The following is a 25,243-nucleotide window of genomic DNA, read 5'->3' as shown; positions in this document are numbered from 1 at the left end:
TTGGTCCATGTCAGGAACTGTCCAGAGCAGGAACAAATGCCCATAGCAAACCTATCCTGCTCTGGACAGTTCCTGACTTTGACAGAGGTGTCAGCAGAGAGATTTTCCACCGGAGTACCCCTTTAAATAATATCATATAAGCCGCTTTGCAAGTAGAAAAGCTTTTCTTTTATCTTCAAATGTTGCCAAATCACTATGCTGTTGTCCCACAGTATTACTGTATTTTTTTGCAAGTGTTCCTAGAGCTCTTTTGTGTCAAATTTAACCATAAAACCAATAAGGAACAATCCTAATACCTCAATAGATAGAACATACCCTATTCCTGATAGCTTACAACCATATTGAGGTAAACTAAATTTAGAAAATCTGCTACATACGAAGTAAAATCTGTGTGTAAAATCTGCACACTTTAATATTCACTTTATTATACTTTCATTCATTTGATGCAGCATAAACTCCTCAGCATAACATCTGCAGTACTGGGGGCAGATTTTATGCATGAAATCCGCAGTGTATACACTACGTATAAACATACCCTTACTATCAGGGGCCAAGTCCTTGGAAAAAAAATGTGGGAACTCAAGTTTCCACTCAAGGGCTGGTCTTGCAGGACTCCTGCTAATGGGAACAGTGTTCCTGTTATGGAAAAAGTGCAGGAACTCCCATGCGTTCTTGCAGGACTTTAGTTCTGCCTATGATCCTTGCTGTAATTCTAGAAATTAATAGGGAACTCCAGCATAGGTATGTGTGTCTCCTATATAGTTGGGATTCTGCAATAAAAATAATAAACTTTTACTTACCGACCCTTTCCGGCTTTTGGGGCCCAACATGTCACACTGCGCTTAACTAATCACTGGCCACAGCAGTGTCCCACCTCGGCTGGTTATAAACTGAGCAGCAGCCTGCTGTGCCTTCTTCCTGGTGTCTGGGCCTGTTGCAAAACACTGACGCTCAGCCTATCACTGGCCGAAGAGGGACATAGCTGCGGGCAGCAATTAGCTGAGTGAAGTGTGACGTGTCAGGGGCCAAAAGCCAGAAGAAGATCGGGACTGGAGATGAGGTTTATTATTTTTATTCCAGCAGCCCGGGAATATAGGAGAAAGAAAAGATTTGGCCGAAGTTTCCCCTTTTACTATCCTTTTAAGCTCTTGTTGTTTTTGTTCTCCTGCATAGCAGCCAATGTGAGCATACAGAGTTACAGTACTATGGTAGGGAATATGTCTGCAACCTGCCTGGAATTTGTTATGGGTGGCATAACCTTTTTAAAGAACTGTTTAAAACTTAATTCTTCATCATTTTAAAAAAAATCTAGATCATTGAAAAAGCTGTCACCTGCAATGAAGTACCACCTGGTTCAGGACCTGATTGGAAATATATACAGATCCAGAAGGAGATTATAAATAAGTAGGAGGCAGCCATGATTTCTTGTATGGTCCATTAAAGGAGATCGCCCGCAAAAAAAAAAACTTAAAGGGGTATTCCAGGCAAATACTTAATCCTTCCAATAGTTATTAGCTTCTGAAGTTTTCTGTCTAACTGCTCAATGATGATGTCACCTCCCGAGAGCTGTGCATGATGGGCGAATATCCCTTGCATGATGGGAGAATATCCCCATAGGAGCTGGACAGCTCCCGGGACATGAGTCATCAGAAAGCAGTTAGACAGAAAACAGCAACTCAACTTCAGAAGCTAATAACTAATGGAAGGATTAAGATTAAGATTTGCAAATTTGTAATTTACAAATCTGTTTAACTTTCCAGAGCCAGTTGATATATAAAAAAAAGTTTTTGCCTGGAATACCCCTTTAAGTAGCTGATCGCGGGGGTCTGACCTCTGGGACCCCGGCGCTCAGTGAGGAGCGCATGCTGCAACTGGCAAGCACTCTTTTCATTCGTAAGAGTGCTGGGGTCCTGTCCCGGTGATCGCAGGGGGCCCCAGTGGTCGGACCCTCTGTGATTAGCTACTTGCCCCTTATCCTGTGGATAGGGGATAAGTTATTTTTCACCGTTGTACTCCTTTTATCCCTAGTATGGTGCATCATGTAGATGAGTAGCCTGTGCAGCTTCTGTACAAGACAATGGCCGTGTTGACACTAAAAGGAGGAAGAAGAAAAGCTGCCAATATATTGTCTTGTCTTTGTGTACTGTTCAAACCAAAAGGAATAAACAATATGACCTCCTCTCCTCTCCTAATGTTTACACATTGCATACAGTATATGCAGTAGATTTCACACAAGGAAATCTGCAGGTAAAATCCCCAAGCTATAATATTTATTTATTCTTTCAGCTATTGGATTGGTTTTGGTGAACTGACTATTTGATGAAAATGGTGCATTATTGAAATAATATAAGTCCAATGAGGGTAATTTGGGCATTTTTCTATGTCTGTCTCCTATAGAGAGATTTCTGCACAACTGAAGGATGAAATTCTGCAAATGATTCAGCAGACATTTAGTCTCGGTCATAGACAGGCTAGCCATGTGTTATCTATTCTTATGGAGTGTATGGAGTGCCGGGATTCCGTAAGTCAACCCCTCATGCCGTCTTCCATGTTTACAAGATTCAGTAACCTCTTCTTCTTTGGTGTTAGAGATTTTTAAGTTTACATAATTTCCATTCATTGAGGGCTTTTCATTGGTTTTAGAATTAGGACTTTTTACTATCTGCTCCTGTCATTAAAAAACAGGAGAATAATGCACCATTTACTATAGTAGAGAAGTAGATGTGATGAGCCAAATGAAAGATATTTTTCCAACTGGACAACCATTTCTCTAAGGGTACATTCACATGTGTGTATTTTCTGCTGCAGATTTAGTGTAGCAGATTTTGCTACCTATTGCAGCAGAAAATCGGCATAAAGGAGGATCTACTGGAAATAATAGGTGATCAGGTGATTTCTACAGGTCTGGCTTTTGCAGCCCAGGGTGTCTACTGTTATTCCTACAGGGTAGTATACCATGACACAAAAAACATAAGTTCTGTCTATAGGCTTTGTCTGGCATTACATGTCGTCCCATTCAAGTTAATACTAGACATAACCCATGAGCAATGGTGCTAATTCTGAACTCAAGGGCTTGGGGTAGTGTAAAAATAAAAAAAGAAGCAATGCTCACCTACACTGATCCCCTGCTGTTGCCATTCTGACAGTCTTAGTTCCCTGCTCATCATTGCAACTTCCTGGTTCCTGTGACACTTTGTCCTTATAGGAACTCCCACTTTAGCCAATCACTGGCCACAACTGTGTCTCCCCTCAGTCAGTGAGCAGTGGGCAGTTTTTTCAGAGAAACACGTCATTCCAGAATTGGTAGTGACAAGCAGTGGTGACAAGTGGGGACCAGAAGCCACCAGAATGGCATCTTCATGGGATTGGGGCTGGTAAGTATCATTTATTTTATCATTTTTTCACTACCCCAGCCATATATTAAAAGAATAAATGTTATAAAAGATCTATAGTTGCTAAAATATCTCTTGGAAGGTTTTTTGGTTTGGTCTTTTATCTTAAATCCATACAAGAAATATACTAATATCTACATATTCCTTATCTTTTAGATTACCATTTTTGATGTAGAATCGGAAGAACAACAAGATATTGATATAGCAATTTTGACAGCCCTTCTAAAAGGTTTGTTACATTTCTCACACCTGGTAAACATTGGATCCTGTTGGTCTGATGATTATTTAAGTGTATATGATTTGTTTTAAGGTAATAAAACAAATGATAATTTTTTTGTAACATGTGGATGTTATAAAAAACTTATAAATGTAAATATACAGTATCTTATCTGGATGTAAACCATCAACACTACCCCATTCACCGCATTTTTTAGGTTTTGTTCTTGTTTGTTATTCTTTAGTTTATTGTGTAAACCATATTATAAACTATATGCACATACATCCATATGTGAGCCATATCCTCAAAATCTATAGTCCATGTAATAGCAAGTTAACTTGTTCTATACATCTACTATTACTTTTCTGAAGACCAAACCTAGATGTTGTCCTATAATATTTGTAAATATTACACATTAGTATGTATTCTGTTTTATAGGAACTAACATGTCGGCACCGGACCAGCTGAGCCTGGCTCTAACTTGGAACAGAGTGGATATCGCTAAGAAACATATCCTAGTGTATGGCCAGCACTGGAAAGTTTGTATTTTCATAATGCATATACTAAGTTTTTTTTTTTATAGATTCCATTATCACCATCAACTTTGGTTTTCATTAACCAAAACTGTTCTTACAGGATCTAGAGTTTTAATTCCTTTCATGGGTATTTTTAGGATTTTAAAGAAAGGTTTCAAGTGCGTTTGTGTCCACAACAGAGATGACAAAATTATGTTCCTTGACCCTCCACCACCGATTATGCGTACAGTTCCAACTTTACAAATTCTAATACGTCACTCATTTCTACATGGTGTGGGTTAGAGGTTAGTCGTAGTATTCCTCTAATATCCCTGGGAACCAAGAGTGGCAATTTTTTTTTCAAATTAACTGGTACTAAAAAGTTAAACAGATTTGTAAATTACTTCTATTTAAAAATCTCAATCCTTCCAGTACTTATTAGCTTCTGTATACTACAGAGGAAGTTGCGTTGTTCTTTTCTGTCTGACCACAGTGCTCTCTGCTGCCATCTCTGTCCATGTCAGGAACTGTCCAGAGTAGGAGCAAGTTCCTGACTTGGACAAAGGTGTCAGCAGAGAGCACTGTGGTCAGACTGAAAAGAACTATACTACTTCCTCTGTAGCATACAGCAGGTGGTAAGTACTGGAAAGATTAAGATTTTTCACTAAAAGTCATTTACAAATCTGTTTAACTTTCTAGCACCAGTTGATTTAAAAAAAAAAAAAAAAACGTTTTCTACCGGAGTACCCTTTTTTAAAATCTACTATCTCTGCTTCCAAGTTGATGATGAAGTTAAAATTGATTAATTGTCCATAGTAGTCGCCTAGGTAGTTATGGGTTCATATATGGTTTCTCCAGAGGTCTATAGTTAGATGTTAACACTTATACTATATGCTTACATTATTATAAAATATTACTATTATATGGTTAAAGGTGGAGGTTCATATTGGTAGTCTATAGTAGGAATACATTCTCAAAATTACATTTTATTGAATCTGATTAAGTAAAAACTTATTTAGGGTCTAATATTCTTAAAGAGACTTTCTCACCAATTTTTTGTTGCCGCTCATGAATATCATGGACTACTGAGTGTGAGCTCACTTAGTAGACTGCAGTGATAAACAGTGATTTCATCAGATATGCGGTGCCTAAACAGAAAAGTAATACAGTGTTTTACTCAGGGTCCCGTCACCAAGTTTATGCTGTTCTCATATAGGTTGTTTGTAAGTACTAGAGGCAACCGTCATTCTTCCCCAAGTATGCCAATGATTCCCCTACACTGCCTAAAATTAACTGTGAAATGGGAACGGATGCTATAAGGGAACAGGCACATTTTCTCTTTGACATTGTTAAAATAATTCCATCGGTATAATATAGAAGTAAAGTTGTGAAAAGACTGTGATAAACCTTGCCCCATTAGGGTATACAGTATAGTTTCTGCTTGGATTAAAATGATAGGGGACAGTGTTGTAGAAGAGGAAGTGTGCAAAAGGCCCTTTAGAGTACATTGGATTAATGTGGCAACATTTTTTGTTCTAATTTCTGTCAGGGGCACCCCCAAATCCTTGTCTATGTATATTTTCACATGTGTAAACACATATGTGGTAGGCCTCTGGGGTAGGGGTAATGCAGTCAGGGTATTGCTTCAGTATATCAGAGGTTAAGGTTAACCCTATAGTTCGTGACGCCAGGCTGAGGGCTAGTATGCTGAGGTAATTCTCCGGCCTATCGCCGCCCTTCCCAGTAACGATAGGTGCATATGAATAATGACTGAAGGTCCACAAGATAGTTGAACTTGAACTTGGATAAACTTTACTTAAAGGCTTGCGATACATCCGATGAACAGTAACAGTTGTCACGATGCCGGCTGGCAGGTAGTGGATCCTCTGTGCCGGAGAGGGATTGGCGTGGACCGTGCTAGTGGATCGGTTCTAAGTCACTACTGGTTTTCACCAGAGCCCGCCGCAAAGCGGGATGGTCTTGCTGCGGCGGTAGTGACCAGGTCGTATCCACTAGCAACGGCTCACCTCTCTGGCTGCTGAAGATAGGCGCGGTACAAGGGAGTAGACAGAAGCAAGGTCGGACGTAGCAGAAGGTCGGGGCAGGCAGCAAGGATCGTAGTCAGGGGCAACGGCAGGAGGTCTGGAACACAGGCTAGGAACACACAAGGAAACGCTTTCACTGGCACAATGGCAACAAGATCCGGCAAGGAAGTGCAAGGGAAGTGAGGTGATATAGGGAAGTGCACAGGTGATCAGACTAATTGGAACCACTGCGCCAATCAGCGGCGCAGTGGCCCTTTAAATCGCAAAGACCCGGCGCGCGCGCGCCCTAAGGAGCGGGGCCGCGCGCGCCGGGACAGGACCGACGGAGAGCGAGTCAGGTACGGGAGCCGGGGTGCGCATCGCGAGCGGGCGCTACCCGCATCGCGAATCGCATCCCGGCTGGAGGCAGTATCGCAGCGCCCCGGGTCAGTGGATCTGACCGGAGCGCTGCAGTGAGGAGAGTGTAGCGAGCGCTCCGGGGAGGAGCGGGGACCCGGAGCGCTCGGCGTAACAGTACCCCCCCCCTTGGGTCTCCCCCTCTTCTTAGAACCTGAGAACCTGAGGAGCAGACTTTTGTCTAGGATATTGTCCTCAGGTTCCCAGGATCTCTCTTCTGGACCACAACCCTCCCAATCCACTAAAAAAAAGGTTTTCCCTCTGACCTTTTTTGATGCCAGAATCTCTTTGACGGAGAAGATGTCCGAGGAGCCGGAAACAGGAGTGGGAGGAACAGATTTGGGAGAGAAACGGTTGATGATGAGTGGTTTAAGAAGAGAAACGTGAAAGGCATTAGGAATACGAAGAGAAGGAGGAAGAAGAAGTTTGTAAGAGACAGGATTAATCTGGCACAAAATTTTGAAAGGACCAAGATAGCGTGGTCCCAACTTGTAGCTAGGGACACGGAAGCGGACATATTTAGCGGAGAGCCATACCTTGTCTCCAGGGGAAAAAATGGGAGGAGCTCTTCTTTTCTTATCCGCGAACTTCTTCATGCGTGATGAAGCCTGTAAGAGAGAATTTTGGGTCTCTCTCCATATGATGGAAAGGTCACGAGAAATTTCATCCACAGCGGGCAGACCAGAGGGCAAGGGGGTAGGGAGGGGGGGAAGAGGGTGACGGCCGTACACCACGAAAAATGGGGATTTGGAGGAAGATTCAGAGACTCTGAAGTTATACGAGAATTCGGCCCATGGAAGGAGATCTGCCCAATCATCCTGGCGGGAGGAAACAAAATGTCGTAAATAATCACCCAAGACCTGGTTAATTCTTTCTACTTGTCCATTGGATTGGGGATGATATGCAGAAGAAAAATTTTATTTAATCTTGAGTTGTTTACAGAGAGCCCTCCAGAATTTAGACACGAATTGGACGCCTCTATCCGAGACGATCTGCGTAGGCAACCCGTGAAGACGAAAAATGTGTACAAAAAATTGTTTAGCCAACTGAGGCGCTGAAGGAAGACCAGGAAGAGGGATGAAATGTGCCATTTTGGAGAATCGATCAACGACCACCCAAATAACAGTGTTGCCACGGGAAGGGGGTAAATCAGTAATAAAATCCATACCAATCAGAGACCAAGGCTGTTCGGGGACAGGCAGGGGATGAAGAAAACCAGCGGGCTTCTGGCGAGGAGTCTTATCCCGGGCACAGATAGTGCAGGCTCGCACAAAGTCCACAACATCCGTCTCCAGAGTCGGCCACCAATAGAAGCGGGAGATGAGTTGCACAGATTTCTTGATGCCCACATGACCTGCGAGATGGGAGGAGTGACCCCATTTGAGGATTCCGAGGCGTTGGCGTGGAGAAACAAAGGTCTTTCCTGGAGGAGTTTGCCTGATGGAGGCTGGAGAAGTGGAAATCAGGCAGTCAGGAGGAATGATGTGTTGCGGAGAGAGTTCAACTTCCGAAGCATCCGAGGAACGAGAGAGAGCATCGGCCCTAATGTTCTTATCGGCAGGCCGAAAGTGAATTTCAAAATTAAATCGGGCAAAGAACAGAGACCACCTGGCCTGGCGAGGATTCAGCCGTTGGGCAGACTGGAGGTAGGAGAGGTTCTTGTGATCAGTGTAAATAATAACTGGAAATCTTGATCCCTCCAGCAGATGCCTCCATTCCTCAAGTGCTAATTTGATGGCTAGAAGCTCTCGATCCCCGATGGAGTAGTTCCTCTCCGCCGGAGAGAAGGTCCTAGAAAAAAAACCACAAGTGACAGCATGCCCGGAAGAATTTTTTTGTAGAAGAACAGCTCCAGCTCCCACTGAGGAGGCATCAACCTCCAATAGGAAGGGTTTGGAAGGGTCAGGTCTGGAGAGCACGGGAGCCGAAGAAAAGGCAGACTTGAGTCGTTTAAAGGCGTCTTCCGCTTGAGGAGGCCAAGACTAGGGATCGGCATTTTTTTTGGTTAAAGCCACGATAGGGGCCACAACGGTAGAAAAATGTGGAATAAATTGCCTGTAATAATTGGCGAACCCCAAAAAGCGTTGGATAGCACGGAGTCCGGAGGGGCGTGGCCAATCTAAGACGGCCGAGAGTTTGTCTGGATCCATTTGTAGTCCCTGGCCAGAGACCAAGTATCCTAGAAAAGGAAGAGATTGGCATTCAAACAGACATTTCTCAATTTTGGCATAGAGTTGATTGTCACGAAGTCTCTGAAGAACCATACGGACATGCTGGCGGTGTTCTTCTAGATTGGCAGAAAAAATCAGGATATCGTCCAGATATACAACAACACAGGAGTATAAAAGATCACGAAAAATTTCATTAACAAAGTCTTGGAAGACGGCAGGGGCGTTGCACAGGCCAAAGGGCATGACCAGATACTCAAAGTGTCCATCTCTGGTGTTAAATGCCGTTTTCCATTCATCCCCCTCTCTGATGCGGATGAGATTATAAGCACCTCTTAAGTCCAGTTTAGTAAAGATGTGGGCACCTTGGAGGCGATCAAAGAGTTCAGAGATGAGGGGTAGGGGGTAGCGGTTCTTAACCGTGATTTTATTAAGACCGCGGTAGTCAATGCAAGGACGTAGGGAGCCATCTTTTTTGGACACAAAGAAAAATCCGGCTCCGGCAGGAGAGGAGGATTTACGGATAAAGCCCTTTTTCAAATTTTCCTGGACGTATTCAGACATGGCAAGAGTCTCTGGGGCGGACAGAGGATAAATTCTGCCCCGGGGTGGAGTAGTGCCCGGGAGGAGGTCGATAGGACAATCATAAGGCCTGTGAGGAGGTAGAGTCTCAGCTTGTTTTTTGCAAAAAACATCCGCAAAGTCCATATAGGCCTTAGGGAGACCGGTTACTGGAGGAACCACAGAGTCACGGCAAGGGTTACTGGGAACCGGTTTTAGACAGTCCTTGGAACAAGAGGGCCCCCAACTCTTGATCTCCCCAGTGGACCAATCCAGGGTTGGGGAATGAAGTTGAAGCCAGGGAAGTCCAAGGAGAATTTCAGAAGTGCAATTGGGGAGGACCAAAAGTTCAATCCTCTCGTGATGAGATCCGATGCTCATTAGAAGGGGCTCCGTGCGGAAACGTATGGTACAGTCCAATCTTTCATTGTTTACACAATTGATGTAAAGGGGTCTGGCGAGACTGGTCACTGGGATGTTGAACCTGTTGACGAGAGAGGCCAAAATAAAATTTCCTGCAGATCCAGAGTCCAAGAAGGCCATAGTAGAGAAGGAGAAGGCAGAGGCAGACATCCGCACAGGCACAGTAAGACGTGGAGAAGCAGAGTTGACATCAAGGACTGTCTCACCTTTGTGCGGAGTCAGCGTACGTCTTTCCAGGCGGGGAGGACGGATAGGACAATCCCTCAGGAAGTGTTCGGTACTAGCACAGTACAGGCAGAGGTTCTCCATGCGGCGTCGTGTCCTCTCTTGAGGTGTCAGGCGAGACCGGTCGACCTGCATAGCCTCCACGGCGGGAGGCACAGGAACGGATTGCAGGGGACCAGAGGAGAGAGGAGCCGAGGAGAAGAAACGCCTCGTGCGAACAGAGTCCATATCTTGGCGGAGCTCCTGACGCCTTTCGGAAAAACGCATGTCAATGCGAGTGGCTAGGTGAATGAGTTCATGTAGATTAGCAGGGATTTCTCGTGCGGCCAGAACATCTTTAATGTTGCTGGATAGGCCTTTTTTAAAGGTCGCGCAGAGGGCCTCATTATTCCAGGATAATTCTGAAGCAAGAGTACGGAATTGTATGGCATACTCGCCAACGGAAGAATTACCCTGGACCAGGTTCAACAGGGCAGTCTCAGCAGAAGAGGCTCGGGCAGGTTCCTCAAAGACACTTCGGATTTCCGAGAAGAAGGAGTGTACAGAGGCAGTGATGGGGTCATTGCAGTCCCAGAGCGGTGTGGCCCAAGACAGGGCTTTTCCAGACAGAAGGCTGACTACGAAAGCCACCTTAGACCTTTCAGTGGGAAACTGGTCCGACATCATCTCCAGATGCAGGGAACATTGGGAAAGAAAGCCACGGCAAAACTTAGAGTCCCCATCAAATTTATCCGGCAAGGATAGGCGTAGACCAGGAGCGGCCACTCGCTGCGGAGGAGGTGCAGGAGCTGGCGGAGGAGATGATTGCTGAAGCTGTGGTAGTAACTGCTGTAGCATAACGGTCAGTTGAGACAGCTGTTGGCCTTGTTGCGCTATCTGTTGTGACTGCTGGGCGACCACCGTGGTGAGGTCAGCGACAACTGGCAGAGGAACTTCAGCGGGATCCATGGCCGGATCTACTGTCACGATGCCGGCTGGCAGGTAGTGGATCCTCTGTGCCGGAGAGGGATTGGCGTGGACCGTGCTAGTGGATCGGTTCTAAGTCACTACTGGTTTTCACCAGAGCCCGCCGCAAAGCGGGATGGTCTTGCTGCGGCGGTAGTGACCAGGTCGTATCCACTAGCAACGGCTCACCTCTCTGGCTGCTGAAGATAGGCGCGGTACAAGGGAGTAGACAGAAGCAAGGTCGGACGTAGCAGAAGGTCGGGGCAGGCAGCAAGGATCGTAGTCAGGGGCAACGGCAGGAGGTCTGGAACACAGGCTAGGAACACACAAGGAAACGCTTTCACTGGCACAATGGCAACAAGATCCGGCAAGGAAGTGCAAGGGAAGTGAGGTGATATAGGGAAGTGCACAGGTGATCAGACTAATTGGAACCACTGCGCCAATCAGCGGCGCAGTGGCCCTTTAAATCGCAAAGACCCGGCGCGCGCGCGCCCTAAGGAGCGGGGCCGCGCGCGCCGGGACAGGACCGACGGAGAGCGAGTCAGGTACGGGAGCCGGGGTGCGCATCGCGAGCGGGCGCTACCCGCATCGCGAATCGCATCCCGGCTGGAGGCAGTATCGCAGCGCCCCGGGTCAGTGGATCTGACCGGAGCGCTGCAGTGAGGAGAGTGTAGCGAGCGCTCCGGGGAGGAGCGGGGACCCGGAGCGCTCGGCGTAACAACAGTCTCATCAATACAGTCTCTAGACAATTCAGTGACTGGCAGTTGTTGCGGACCTTGACTTGTTTTATAAGTCTCTAGATTTAGGGTTAATTGCGAAGATCCGTCCGGATTTAGGGGATAGATAAGGTCCGATGATCTTGCAGAGTGCTTAGGGATTGATACACTCACGGTTTGGTAACGAAACTCACTGATGACAGCAGTGCAGATCCTTCTCTCATGAAAGCCCGGGAACAAGAGAGCGAGCTATGGCCGCCACTCCCTTATATGGGCAGGGGCGGGCCGTTTTAATTGGTCTGAATATCTGTCACTCACTGTTACAAGGAATTGTGGGCGCAATACATCATAGGGACCTCCAAAGGTCCTTAAGCAAAAACCATAGAGTTTATCTGATCACGTGACCTGCAGGTCCTGCTACGCTCCGTACAGGTAATTAACCACTTATATACATTTGTACAATTATATTTATTTATATAAATCCTGAGTATACTGCAAGATAACTAATATCTAGATGAGAGGTGACAAGGGGTGGACTAAATAAGAAGGACCCCTACGTCCTAGGAACTCTGGCTATGGGACCTATATACAGGTACTGTATAGGATGCGATACCGGAACACCACAAACCCCCTTACTTAAGGTAAGTCGACCTCGACGCCTGTCCCCTAAAACAGAGGGACTAGGACTAGAACAGGATGATCTATGAATTTGCTATACATCCTAAGTAAACATTGAACACATTTACATTCTCTGATACTCCTACTAGTATCTGGACTAGACAATATAAATCTATCTAGACATTGGTACTATCTAGACATTAATGCTATCTAGACATTAACAAAGCTATCTAACCTTTAGTCTCTAACTTCCTAGACATTTTTATTACGCTTACTTTACATTTTAAAGCTTACTAGATAATTAGGCAGCTATCTGACATGTAGTTGCTAGCTCCTAAGACATTTTATTAGCTCTCTACACATTTTTATGAGGCTAACAAGACATTAGTACAGCTCTATATACCTTTAGCGTCAAGCTGACTAGACATTTTTATTATCTCACACATTTTATTCTTTTTGCCAACAATGAGTTTACCTGTTAATACACATAAGGTATACTGGCTTGCCGGAAGCTAGGTCACAGTAAGATTGGCTGCTAGTGTCTATCGGCTACACGCTACTTACCCCTAGAGCACTTCACATAACCTACCTAGGTTACTTTAAGAATTACGTGTTTCATTTGTTAGCTCGCAAGAGCATCTACTGGCCAGGTAGAGCATCTCACACACGCAAAGAAGGAGAAGAAGAAGTGTACCTAACAGTGGCAGAAATTGAATTTCAATATGTTACAATCCCTAAAGTGTTTTCTTAAGTGAGATATTTACTTTGGTGTATGTACCAGAGAAACGTGAGGTAGTACATTTAAGTCAGTAAGTTAAAGTACTATGTGTGTAAGTACCATTTTAAGGGCAATCTTCCCTATTATTTTTGTTGAGACAGGTGCTAGCGATGGGCGACAGCAATAATACTACCCTCGGAGGAGCCGGGGTGTCACCTATTTAGCAACTACTAAACGCCTTTAGCATTCTATACATTTGTATGTACAAGAATTATTTACGTTTTTAGTGTTGAGTGTACACGTGCAACACACTGACATTTTCTGTGTACAGCTCTGACTCACTTTTTATGTACATAGACATTAGATTATCTTTCTATGTACAAACCTTACTTATTTTTTATGTACACGGACACGAGGATATTCCTGTGTACAAGAACCATATACATTTTTACTATACATTTATCAACACTCCAACATGGTTCAGGCGCATTCACCTGATAAGTGCAACACTTAGCATAAGAGTTCTTATGAAGCTGCTGGTATATACATAAAACAGACGTGTAAGGATCAGCAGTCCACCTACACTAGGAGTCCAATTAAAGAGAAATATACAAAGTGGCGTGTAGGGATCAGCAGTCCACCTACACTAAGATTTCATTTAAAGGGAAAGGAAACACGGCTTTACCAAAACTCAGCCGGATACAGTCCTTAATGAATCTCCTACAGGCTAGGAGTCTCTTGACTTAATAGTCAGGCACAAGCTTAGTGGTTACGTTGCTGAACGTTGAACTGGAACAATCTTAGCATAGTCCTGCTAGGCACAATTCTTGAACTTGGTTGCTGCAAAGCAAAAGTGGTTAACACAAGAAACAATAGGACATTACTTTAAAGTCTATTTAGAGAATATTCTTCTTTACTCTTCTAGTGCCTCTCTGGGTTCCTCTATATCTGCCAACATCAGGGGCAGGTGTAGAATTGACATAGCTTTGCCACACCACATTGGTGAGGATGGAGTGGTGGAAGGCAGCATTAGAAGGGGACACAGGATTTCTAGCCGGGATCAAAGTGGGGCAATAGGGCTTGAGTACCATCTCCAAACTAGGATGGACCCATGACTCTTTCGTTGGTACCCTGGAAGCAGGCAAACTCTTCATGTCAAAAGAGGGCCTTGGTACATACGTTGGTACCTGTGCAGGAGGCAAACTCTCATTGCTCCGAGAGGGCCTAGGTACGTGCATTGGTACCTCTGGAACAGACAAACTCTCATTGCTCCGAGAGGGTCTAGGTACGGTCTTTGGTGCCCGCAATTTGGGCTTACTTTCCTGAACTTGAACAGGATTTGACTCAACGATGTGTAGAAGATGAAGAACTTGACTCTTTGCTGTACATAGAAGATGATGAACTTGGCTGTTGAAGCTCCTCCTCCTTGGGTACGCTGGTGGAGGCTTTAGGAGCAGACCCTTTTGGCCTCAAGTTGAAGGGATCGGACTCCCAATCAGTTGACGGAAAATACTTGAAGGGAAGCTGTGTTGGGGATGTTGGTCTGGTGACCGCTGCAGCCCTTTCTCCACGAAGGCTCTGGACGAGGGGGGGAACTCCACAATTTCACCCACCTCCAAGGTGTAGAACTTCTTATGGAGATATGGCCTTTGCACTGCTCGCCGGTTTACAAGGATGGTCTGCCCAGTGTGGCAGTCAAGGAGTGTCCCATAACCTCTGACCTTGTCGAACTTGGCCACAGTTGCTCTTCTTCTTTCCAATGGCTCCTCCCCTTCTCGGGGGTGATCCCATTTACGAATGTACAATGCCTTCATTTCTTTGGTGTTTTCTTGCCACCGTACTTTCTCTTCATGGGGCAAATGCATGTGCTTGGGGCATAGAGTTCTTTGTGTCGGGCCTTTAGCTTTTCCATCAATTCGGCCAGCTCGGCTTCTTGACGGGCCCTTTCTTTTTCTGCAGTTGGGATTGGTGGTAGTGGCTTCCCAGGTAATGGTTGAAGTACTCTGTGCATGTACTCGATCAGCTCCGGCTCATCTCCGAACACCCATTGTGGTAATTTTGGTGAGCACGGTCGTGCACTTTGGCAAGCTTGATCGAGGTATGACCTCAGGGCTGGAGGAGGAAGAATAGGCCGCCTCTGGCGGGGTACTCACTGCAGACTCCTCCGATGGAATCTTGGCCCATGAGCCCCAAGTTCTGTGGTGAGGGGACAATCTCACCGGCGATGCACCTCCAGGCGTCCCTGCTCTCTCCGCTGGAGGTGTGTCTGACCAATCGTCGTCATCATCAGGCAGTGGGGGAAGATTGCAGGCCCCTTCTTCGTCTAATGACAACCGCTGCAGATGGTCAGCAAGTTCTTGGAAAAGTCGGGCTGCCACTGCCACAACTTTCCACTTTTCCGGCACCATTTTGCCAACTTCACCACGTGGAACGCTGCTCTCTGCCATGTCTGTACTCTCCGGCTCTCTGTGCAGACTGAAGAGGTCGCTGTGGGTGGCGTCTTTTGTAGTGATCTTCCCCAAAATGGTGGCCTTCAGGAAGGACACTATCAGTGCAGCCCCGACTTCCGGTCCCTCCAGAGACAACTCCTGTGTCTCCAAGTTCCCTTTCGGCTGTGACACAGCAACTTGGTAGCCACGCCCAGGGGTGGTGCGTGGCACAGTACGGGCTTTCTTTGCACGCTTTTCCAGCAGCAGTTCAGCTCCGCCTGTGCCGAGCGGACCAGAGGATCACAGCATGAACTCATTGCGCAGTTTACACATTTTAGTTGTAGATGAATTTTCGCCTCCCCCTTACTTTTCTCGCGCCCCCCTTGTATGGTGCACCACAAACACCGCACCCGTACACAGCAACACGGTTTACAGCACATGAATAAAGTTTGTTTTCTGGGGGGGAGTACACTTTCACTAGTGGCGACTGTAGTAGGTACACACCCGAATCCTGTTCGTGACGCCACAAAGGCTTTGTGGTAGGCCTCTGGGGTAGGGGTAATGCAGTCAGGGTATTGCTTCAGTATATCAGGGGTTAAGGTTAACCCTATAGTTCATGACGCCAGGCTGAGGGCTAGTATGCTGAGGTAATTCTCCGGCCTATCGCTGCCCTTCCCAGTAACAATAGGTGCATATGAATAATGACTGAAGGTCCACAAGATAGTTGAACTTGAACTTGGATAAACTTTACTTAAAGGCTTGCGATACATCCAATGAACAGTAACAGTCTCATCAATACAGTTTCTAGACACTTCAGTGACTGGCAGTTGTTGCGGACCTTGACTTGTTTTATAAGTCTCTAGATTTAGGGTTAATTGCGAAGATCCGTCTGGATTTAGGGGATAGATAAGGTCCGGTGATCTTGCAGAGTGCTTGGGGATTGATACACTCACGGTTTGGTAACGATCAGCCGTTGCCGCAAGGCTCAGGCCTAAACTCACTGATGACAGCAGCGCAGATCCTTCTCTCATGAAAGCCCGGGAACAAGAGAGCGAGCTATGACCGCCACTCCCTTATATGGGCAATACGTCATAGGGACCTCCAAAGGTCCTTAAGCAAAAACCATAGAGTTTACCTGATCACATGACCCGCAGGTCCTGCTACGCTCCGTACAGGTAATTAACCACTTATATACATTTGTACAATTATATTTATATAAATCCTGAGTATACTGTAAGATAAATAATATCTAAATGAGAGGTGACAAGGGGTGGACTAAATAAGAAGGACCCCGACGTCCTAGGGACTCTGGCTATGGGGACCTATATACAGGTACCGTATAGGATGCGGTACCGGGACACCACACATAACTATAATGTTTCATATAGATCCAGATTTACACAAAATTCTACACAATGGACCTCATTTACTATTGTAAACTCGACATGCTTTGTCGGGTTGTGTGCCAGATTCTGACATTGTGCCAGAAATTCGGCCTGTGCCAGAATTGAAAAAATCTGACTAACTATTTTACAAAGAAACCCCCCAAAAAGGGGCGTGACCATCAGGAAAAGGGTCTGTGTTCATCCAAAAGGGGCGTGTTCCCGACATTTTCACATAACCCCAACATATTTACTAAGGTTTCCACAGAAAATGTAGTGAAGGAAAACCCCACAGATCAGACATGTGTAAAAAAAAGCAAAATGTAGGGAAAGTGGAAAATGTAGGGAAACCTTAGTAAATACCGTTGGGAAAAAATTGTAGGGAGTTAAAACCCACAAAGAAACCTACACTCATCTCTTAGTAAATCAGGGTCAATATATTTTTGGCAGTCCACACTTGACAAAAATCTGAATAAAAATCAGTCCTTAGAATCTCTCTGTAATACAAGGGTTCGGGCTTGTAACTTCCTACAATCAGATCCCAGAAAACAAGTTACATATGGAAAAAAGGCTTGCTACTTTGATCATACTCTAAAGGATTTTTAAAGGGGTACTCCGGTGAAAACCTTTTTTCTTTTAACCCCTTAAGGACCGGGGGTTTTTACGTTTTTGCATTTTCGTTTTTTGCTCCTTGCCTTTAAAAAATCATAACTCTTTCAATTTTGCACCTAAAAATCCATATGATGGCTTATTGTTTGTGCCACCAATTCTACTTTGTAATGACGTCAGTCATTTTGCCCAAAAATCTACGGTGAAACGGAAAAAAAAAATCATTGTGCGACAAAATGAAAATAAAAACGCAGTTTTGTAACTTTTGGGGGCTTCCGTTTCTACATAGTACATTTTACGGTAAAAATTATACCTTATCTTTATTCTGTAGGTCCATACGATTAAAATGATACCCTACTTATATAGGTTTGATTTTGTCGGACTTCTGGGAAAAATCATAACTACATGCAGGAAAATTAATATGTTTAAAATTGTCATCTTCTGACCCCTATAACTTTTTTATTTTTCCGTGTATGGGGCGGTATTAGGGCTAATTTTTTGCGCTGTGATCTGAAGTTTTTAACGGTACCATTTTTGCATTGATAGGACTTATTGATCATTTTTAAATGATATAAAAAGTGACCAAAAATGCACTATTTTGGACTTTGGAATTTTTTTGCGCGCACGCCATTGACCGAGCGGTTTAATTAATGATATATTTTTATAATTCGGAGATTTCCGCATGCGGTTATACCATATATGCTTATTTTTATTTACATTGTGTTTTTTTTTTATTGGAAAAGGGGGGTGATTCAAACTTTTAATAGGGGAGGAGTTAAATGATCTTTATTCACTTTTTTTTTTCACTTTTTTTTTGCAGTGTTATAGGTCCCATAGGGACCTATAACACTGCACACACTGATCTTCATTATTGATCACTGGTTTCTCATAAGAAACCAGTGATCAACGATTCTGCTGCATGACTGCTCATGCCTGGATCTCAGGCACTGAGCAGTCATTCGGCGATCGGACAGCGAGGAGGCAGGTAGGGGCCCTCCCGCTGTCCTGTAAGCTGTTCGGGATGCCGCGATTAGCCGTGGCTATCCCGAACAGCCTGACTAAGCTAGCCGGCCACTTTCGGTTTCGCTTTGAGCCGCGCGGCTCAGCTCTGAGCGCGCGGCTAAAGGGTTAAAAGCGCGCGGCGCCGCGATCGGCGTTGTGCACTATTAGAGGCGGGTCCCGGCTTCACTATGACGCTGGGCCCGCCGTGATATGACGCGGGGTTACTGTGTAACCCCGCGTTATATCAGGAGAGCAGGACCAAGGACGTACCGGTACGTCCTTGGTCCTTAAGGGGTTAAATCAACTGGTGGCAGAAAGTTAAACATATTTGTAAATTACTTCTATTAAAAAATCTTAATCCTTCCTGTACTTATTAGCTGCTGAATACTACAGAGGAAATTCTTTTTTTTTTGGAATTCTCTCTGATGACATCACGAGCACAGTTCTCTCTGCTGACGTTATTATAATAATGATAACGCTTTATTTATTGTTGTCCTTAGTGGGATTTGAACCTAAGTCCCCAGCACTGCAAGGCAGCAGTGCTAACCACTGAGCCACCATGCTGCCCTTAGCATACATTTGTTATGCATTTGCTATGCATGGTTGCTAAAATGGACAGAGATGTCAGCAGAGGGCACTGTGCTCGTGATGTCATCAGTGTTCCAAAAAGAAAGGAATTTCCTCTGTAGCATTCAGCAGCTAATAAGTACTGGAAGGATTAAGATTTTTTAATAGAAGTAATTTACAAATATGTTTAACTTTCTGCCACCAGTTGATTTAAAAGAAAAAAGGTTTTCACCGGAGTACCCCTTTAAAGGCTCCTTTTGGTAATTCTCATTTATATTGGTAGAGTCATTGTGATATATTACAAAATACTATGTCACTTATGGTAATTTTTATTGCACAGTATGCTGTTTGTCAAGTTCATTCATTTCAGATATTACCAAAGAGGTTGTGCTTTAATACCGAATCATTGTGATCAATGAATTACATTGCATTTTCAGTTCAGAAAATGTTCTTTTTATGTAAGTTTTTTCTATTTAATTTTACCTCTGGTTTAACCTGCTATGGTATACACATCACCAAATATGTGTAAGCTGTTATTTTCCACATGGATGAACATCCGTTGATTTACTGTTTAAGATGCCTAGAGGAATATATAACATTCTAGCCTCCCTTTAAAAACCCATTATTTGTGGGAACACTACTTTCTAATCAGGCTCAGGATTTTACCCTCGGGTATCGGAGTTAATTACTTTTTTCAATGATGCTTGTCCTTTACTTATGCTAGTCATAGCCTACTACCACTAAAGTTCTACTGCCTTGGGAAGGATAGTTTTGCTTTAGTAAAAGTCTGTAGTATTTCCTTAATTTTTTCTTGAAGGGTGATATCAAGCATTAAGCAACAACTTTTCATGAATTCTAGACGAGCTGGCCCATAGGGACTACATGACTCTTGCCAAATGATTTGCATTATTAGAATAATAATGGCAATAATAGATGGTTTACATTTATCCAGTAGGTTTCATTGCTTCTCTGAAGTTCCATTGTATGGGGGGTGTTTAAAATATTCTCAGTATTGGCATATTCTGCTTTCTTTGCAAGTACGTTGCAAGCATTAGCTGAAATGACTTACCTATCTGTTGGTACCATACACCAGGTCGTTCGTGAATGACTTAATTTGTCATGCAAGATGCGAACTATTGATTGATTCATGGATTGAATTATGACTGAAGATCATACTTTTGTGCATAATTATACCCCCCAAAGCAAACAGGAATTGATGCAGTAGGTCATAAAAGGATTGAATATAAAGGACTTCACGACTCCGCCCTGTGTGATGTAACACCCCGCCCCCTCAATACAAGTCTATGGGAGGGGGCATGACATTACACAAGGGCAGAGTCGTGACATCACGATCTTCCGTCCCCGTGGTCGGGAGGAATTAGCCTGAGAGCCTCCAGTGCTTCCGAAAGTAGTTACAGGTGGGTGCTGCTTGCTATATTGTGGGGGGTCCCCAGTGGCGGGACCTGGCGATCTGACATCTTATGCCCTATCCTTTGGGTAGGGGATAAGATGTCTAAGGGCCAAGTACCCCTTTAACCCCCAGTGATTACTTCCTGTTCCACAATTTGAAAAAGATCTTGGTGGAAGGCGTTTTTCTAATGATGACCAGCTGAAATTGACATAACTGACTAATTTTTGGGGGAAAGAAGAAATGTTTTAGTTTTTCTTCTTCAAGGAATGGAAAAGTACATTTCTATACATATAAATGTACAGATGTAAAGGGTGATTATAGAAAAATAGAGAAAAATATATAATTTCATATGTTTATTGCTTCAAATGAATACTGAGAATTTATTGAACAACCCTTTTAGGTGCTTTTCACTTAAAATAATTGTCCCAGTAATTGGCCAAAAAGATCTTTTTGTTTTTTTAACAAAAAATGATTGACTCTGGTAAGTTGTATATAGGAGCAACAATAGTAATACTATCTCTTAAAAGAATAGTCTTACTACTGTCTTTTTTATATATCCTCACCAAAGGGTAATGGGAAAAAAAAAGGGAACCTGATTGTGTTAGAGTCTAAGGCTAGTTTTTTTTACATTTTTTTTTAGAATACTGCCACTGCAGTTTCTGAGCCAAAGCCAGAAATGGATCCAAGAAGAAGTATAAGTCCTTCCTTTATATTTCCCATTCCTTTTGAATCCACTTCTGGCTTTGGCTCAAAAACAGCAGTGACAGTTTCCCCCCAGAAAAGTGGAAACCCATCCTAAGGGGTATGACATGACCTACTGAGTAAACCTACTCTGCTGTTCCTGTATTTTTTCCGCATAGGCTTTAATGGAAGTTATGTAAACAGGCTTGCTAGGTTCATATCACGTTTTTGCTAAATGGTTATGTATCAGTTTTTTCCCCAAAATGGGAAACAAAAACCTGACAAAATATATGGTTTTCATACTACAGACTCCTGCAGCCAGGGGATGTGCAGGAGCCTTCGCTCAACGGCTGTGGTACTACTATTATTTCTATCATTGTACAGATGTTGTTTCATGATGGGAGTAGTAGTACCCCCTGTTGCAGGAGGCTCCTCCACATTCCCTGGCTGCAGGAGCCTGCGGGCGGCTGCGGAGTAAAGTTATAAAAACAGGACAGAACTGTGCACAAAACTGTTGTTAACCACAATTTTGTGCACCGGAAAAAAAACACACAAAACCGTCCGAGTACAAAATAAAAAAAACTGGATACATCTAGTTTTGTAAGTTTTTGTATGGTAGGTCAATGAATACAGTGTACTATAAGGTTCTATACGGTTTTCAAATAGCATGCAATGTGAATGCACCCTTATTAGCCTCCCATAAGGCTCTTTTCTCATTACAGTTTTCTGTGACACTATTGCACTTGTGACATATAAGTTTAATAAACACTGTAGGCTTCTACAAGAAAAAGTGTTGCCAAAATGCCTCAATTTCTGTTGTGTCTGGCTAGGATAGGACAGGCAGACCATGCTAGATGACAAAAATAGTATCTATTTTTCTATGTCCATTTAACTGATTAATCTTTTTTATTTATACTTTTATTACATAATCTATCCATTACATAAGTCCACACACTCTCCCTCCTCTTGATCGCTGGCATCAAAAAAGGGGGTTGACTTGTCCAGTCACTCATTTGTGCAGTTTTATAGAGTTTAGTTTATACATGTTTTTATGGGTTGGATCTAGGAAATAGCAAAAAAACTTATATACAAACCAGGCAGAATTGCTGGCCCTATCATTTCTTTTTGCCCGAGACGTAAAAAAGTACTTGGGGACAGAGGACTGGCATTTACTCCATTGGTGAGAGTCCCATATCCACAGGCTATTCCATAAATACAACTTATCTCAATTTTTCACTTTTTAACATCACATTTTTACTCAGGTGAACAAGAAATAAAAGAGAACTGTATGGGTAAAATACAGGCTGAGGTGATCAGGTTTACAGACCAATTGCCCATTAAGTGAACCTATATTTTAGTCTCTCAGGGAAGTTTTTATTGAAACTGTTTATGTAATCCTAATATCTTTAGCATAACAAACCCCCCTCCTCATGTAATCACCTTACTACTGGGGTAACACACCGTAACAAACCTCCTCCTTATGTACTTACCTTACTACTGGGGTGACTCACTGTAACAAACCTCCTCCTTATGTAATCACCCTACTACTGAGGTGATACACTGTAACAAACCTCCACCTTATGTAATCTCCTTACTACTGGGGTGACATACTATAACAAACCCCTTCCTCATGTATTCTCCTTACTACTGGGGTGACACACTGTAACAAACCTCCTCCTCATGTCATCTCCTTACTACTGGGGTGACACACTGTATCAAACCTCCTCCTCAAGTAATCACCTTACTACTGGGGTTACACACTGTAACAAACCTCCTCCTTATGTAATTACCTTACTACTGGGTGACACACTTTAACAAACCCCCTCCTCATCTAATCACCTTACTACTGGGGTGACACACTGTAACAAACCCCCTCCTCATGTAACCACCCTACTACTGAGGTTATACACTGTAACAAACCTCCCCCTCATGTAATCTCCTTACTACTGGGGTGACATACTATAACAAACCTCCTCCTCATGTAATCTCCTTACTACTGGGGTGACACACTGTAACAAACCTCCTCCTAAAGTAATCACCTTCCTATTGGGTAACACACTGTAACAAACCTCCTCCTTATGTAATTACCTTACTACTGGGGTGACACACTGTAACAAACCTCCACCTCATGTAATCTCCTTACTACTGGGTTGACAGACTGTAACAAACCTCCTCCACATGTAATGATCTTACTACTGGGGTGACACACTGTAACAAACCCCCTCCTAATGTAAACACCCTACTACTGGGGTGACACACTGTAACAAACCCCCTCCTAATGTAATCACCCTACTACTGGGGTGACACACTGTAACAAACCTCCACATCATGTAATCTCCTTACTACTGGGGTGACACGCTGTAACAAACCTCCTCCTCATGTAATCTCCTTACTACTGGGGTCACACACTATAGCAAACCTCCTACTCATGTAATCTCCTTACTACTGGGTTGACACACTGTAACAAACCTCCTCCACATGTACACATGTAATTATGTTACTACTGGGGTGACACACTGTAACAAACCCCCTCCTAATGTAATCACCCTACTACTGGGGTGACACACTGTAACAAACCTCCACCTCATGTAATCTCCTTAATACTGGGGTGACATACTCACTAACAACACGACAGTATTGAGTGTGCAGGAAAGATGTGACCTCCTCTTGAGCTCAGCCCCGCCTCCACAGCATCACCAAAGGTCCTTCAACCACCATCTCTCCTATACTACACGGTTAAGCTCCACCCCAACATGTAACTGTTTACTGAATGGTGATATGATCAAAGGTCCTACACCTTCACCATCTAGTATGCCGGTTTGGGGAGGAGGTGGAGGGAGGGGTAAGCATAATTCTGGGTTGGTCATGCAAGACTCAAGCTCTGGATAGTCGTGCTGAGGAGGAGTGTGTAGTGGTGGTGCTGCTCTCCTCTATCCAGCGCAGCGCTGTCACAGCACATCCCATTACATACACAGTAATAATTACTGTGTATGCGATGTGACAGTGCTGCACTCCTGACGGGCAGATAGAGGAGCTAGCACAGCACCATCAACTTAACAAAAAAAAAAACTGTGCCACAGGCTAAAGCCCACAGTTACATCTTAAAGGGGTTAGCCACCATAAGGTGATATTAGTACGTACCTGGCAGGCAGTAATGGACATGCTTAGGAAGGATCTGCGCTTGTCTTGGGGGCTAAATTGCTATGTTGTGAGATTACCATAAAGCTGTGGCTAGCTTTTTGTGAACTGGTATTTCCTGTTTGAGTTTTCTTCTTTGCCTACAAATCCCAGAATTCCATTCCAATTGTTTTCAATCAGGGTGCCTACAGCTGTTGCATTAGTTGCAGATTGATCTCTCTCCCACCAATTGATCGCTCCACCCATTGAAGCAGACAGGCTCCCTGTCATCAGCTGACTAGTGAGGTCATGTCTCGGCCTCATTGCAACCTGGGAAAGCAGTCATTTTGTATGCTGTTAAAAATAAATATTGGGGTGAAAATCAACATAAGAATTGTGAGAAAACCATGACACACAGGTACAGACACTATATTATGAACTACACTAACTTTACAGCCCCTGTAGCATAGCCAAATAAAAAAAATCCTGGAATACCCCTTTAAGACCCCAACTTAATATCTGCTTTTTTTTTTTATTTTTAACGTTTCTTTTATAATTTTCCTGAAAGGTTGGTTCTTTGGAAAAAGCCATGCAGGATGCCTTAGTAATGGATCGTGTGGACTTTGTGAAATTATTGATAGAATATGGGGTGAACATGCACCGTTTCCTCACCATAAGCAGATTGGAAGAATTGTACAATACTGTAAGTAGCCAGAAAAAAGATACAAGGTCAGAGATGCATTATTTGCTTAGTAAATTGTTTTGAAATGTTTGTCCTGTTGTGGAATTACAGGACATCAGAATGATTTTAGATAGGATGAAACAATATTGTACATGTCTTAAACAACCAATATTAATACAGTGGGGCAAAAAAGTATTTAGTCAGCCAAGTATTTAGTGCAAGTTCTCCCACTTAAAAACGTGAGAGGCTGTAATTTTCATTGTAGCTATACCTCAACTATGAGTGACATAATAAGAGAAAACTAATCCATAAAATCACATTGTCTGATTTTTAAAGAATGTATTTGCAAATTATGGTGGAAAATAAATATTTGGTCAATAACAAAAGTCAATCTCAATACTTTGTTATATACCCTTTGTTGGCA

At 43.6% G+C, this 25,243-nt stretch overlaps 1 protein-coding gene across 1 annotated transcript in view; it reads left to right on the top strand.

Annotated features, from left to right (window-relative positions):
* Positions 1–25,243, top strand: part of TRPM6 (transient receptor potential cation channel subfamily M member 6) — a 225,216-nt gene that overhangs the window by 92,299 nt on the left and 107,674 nt on the right. Inside the window, exons 9-12 of the mRNA XM_056523253.1 lie at positions 2,398–2,521; positions 3,549–3,621; positions 4,048–4,148; positions 24,706–24,840. Of these exons, the coding sequence (XP_056379228.1) occupies positions 2,398–2,521; positions 3,549–3,621; positions 4,048–4,148; positions 24,706–24,840 (433 nt within the window). The remainder of the gene's footprint in view (positions 1–2,397; positions 2,522–3,548; positions 3,622–4,047; positions 4,149–24,705; positions 24,841–25,243) is intronic.

The sequence above is a fragment of the Hyla sarda genome, chromosome 1 (genome assembly GCF_029499605.1).
Source record: "Hyla sarda isolate aHylSar1 chromosome 1, aHylSar1.hap1, whole genome shotgun sequence".
Taxonomy (NCBI): Eukaryota; Metazoa; Chordata; class Amphibia; order Anura; family Hylidae; genus Hyla; species Hyla sarda.
The sequence above is the reverse complement of the archived record's forward strand: the minus strand, read 5'-3'. Positions and strand labels throughout refer to the sequence as shown.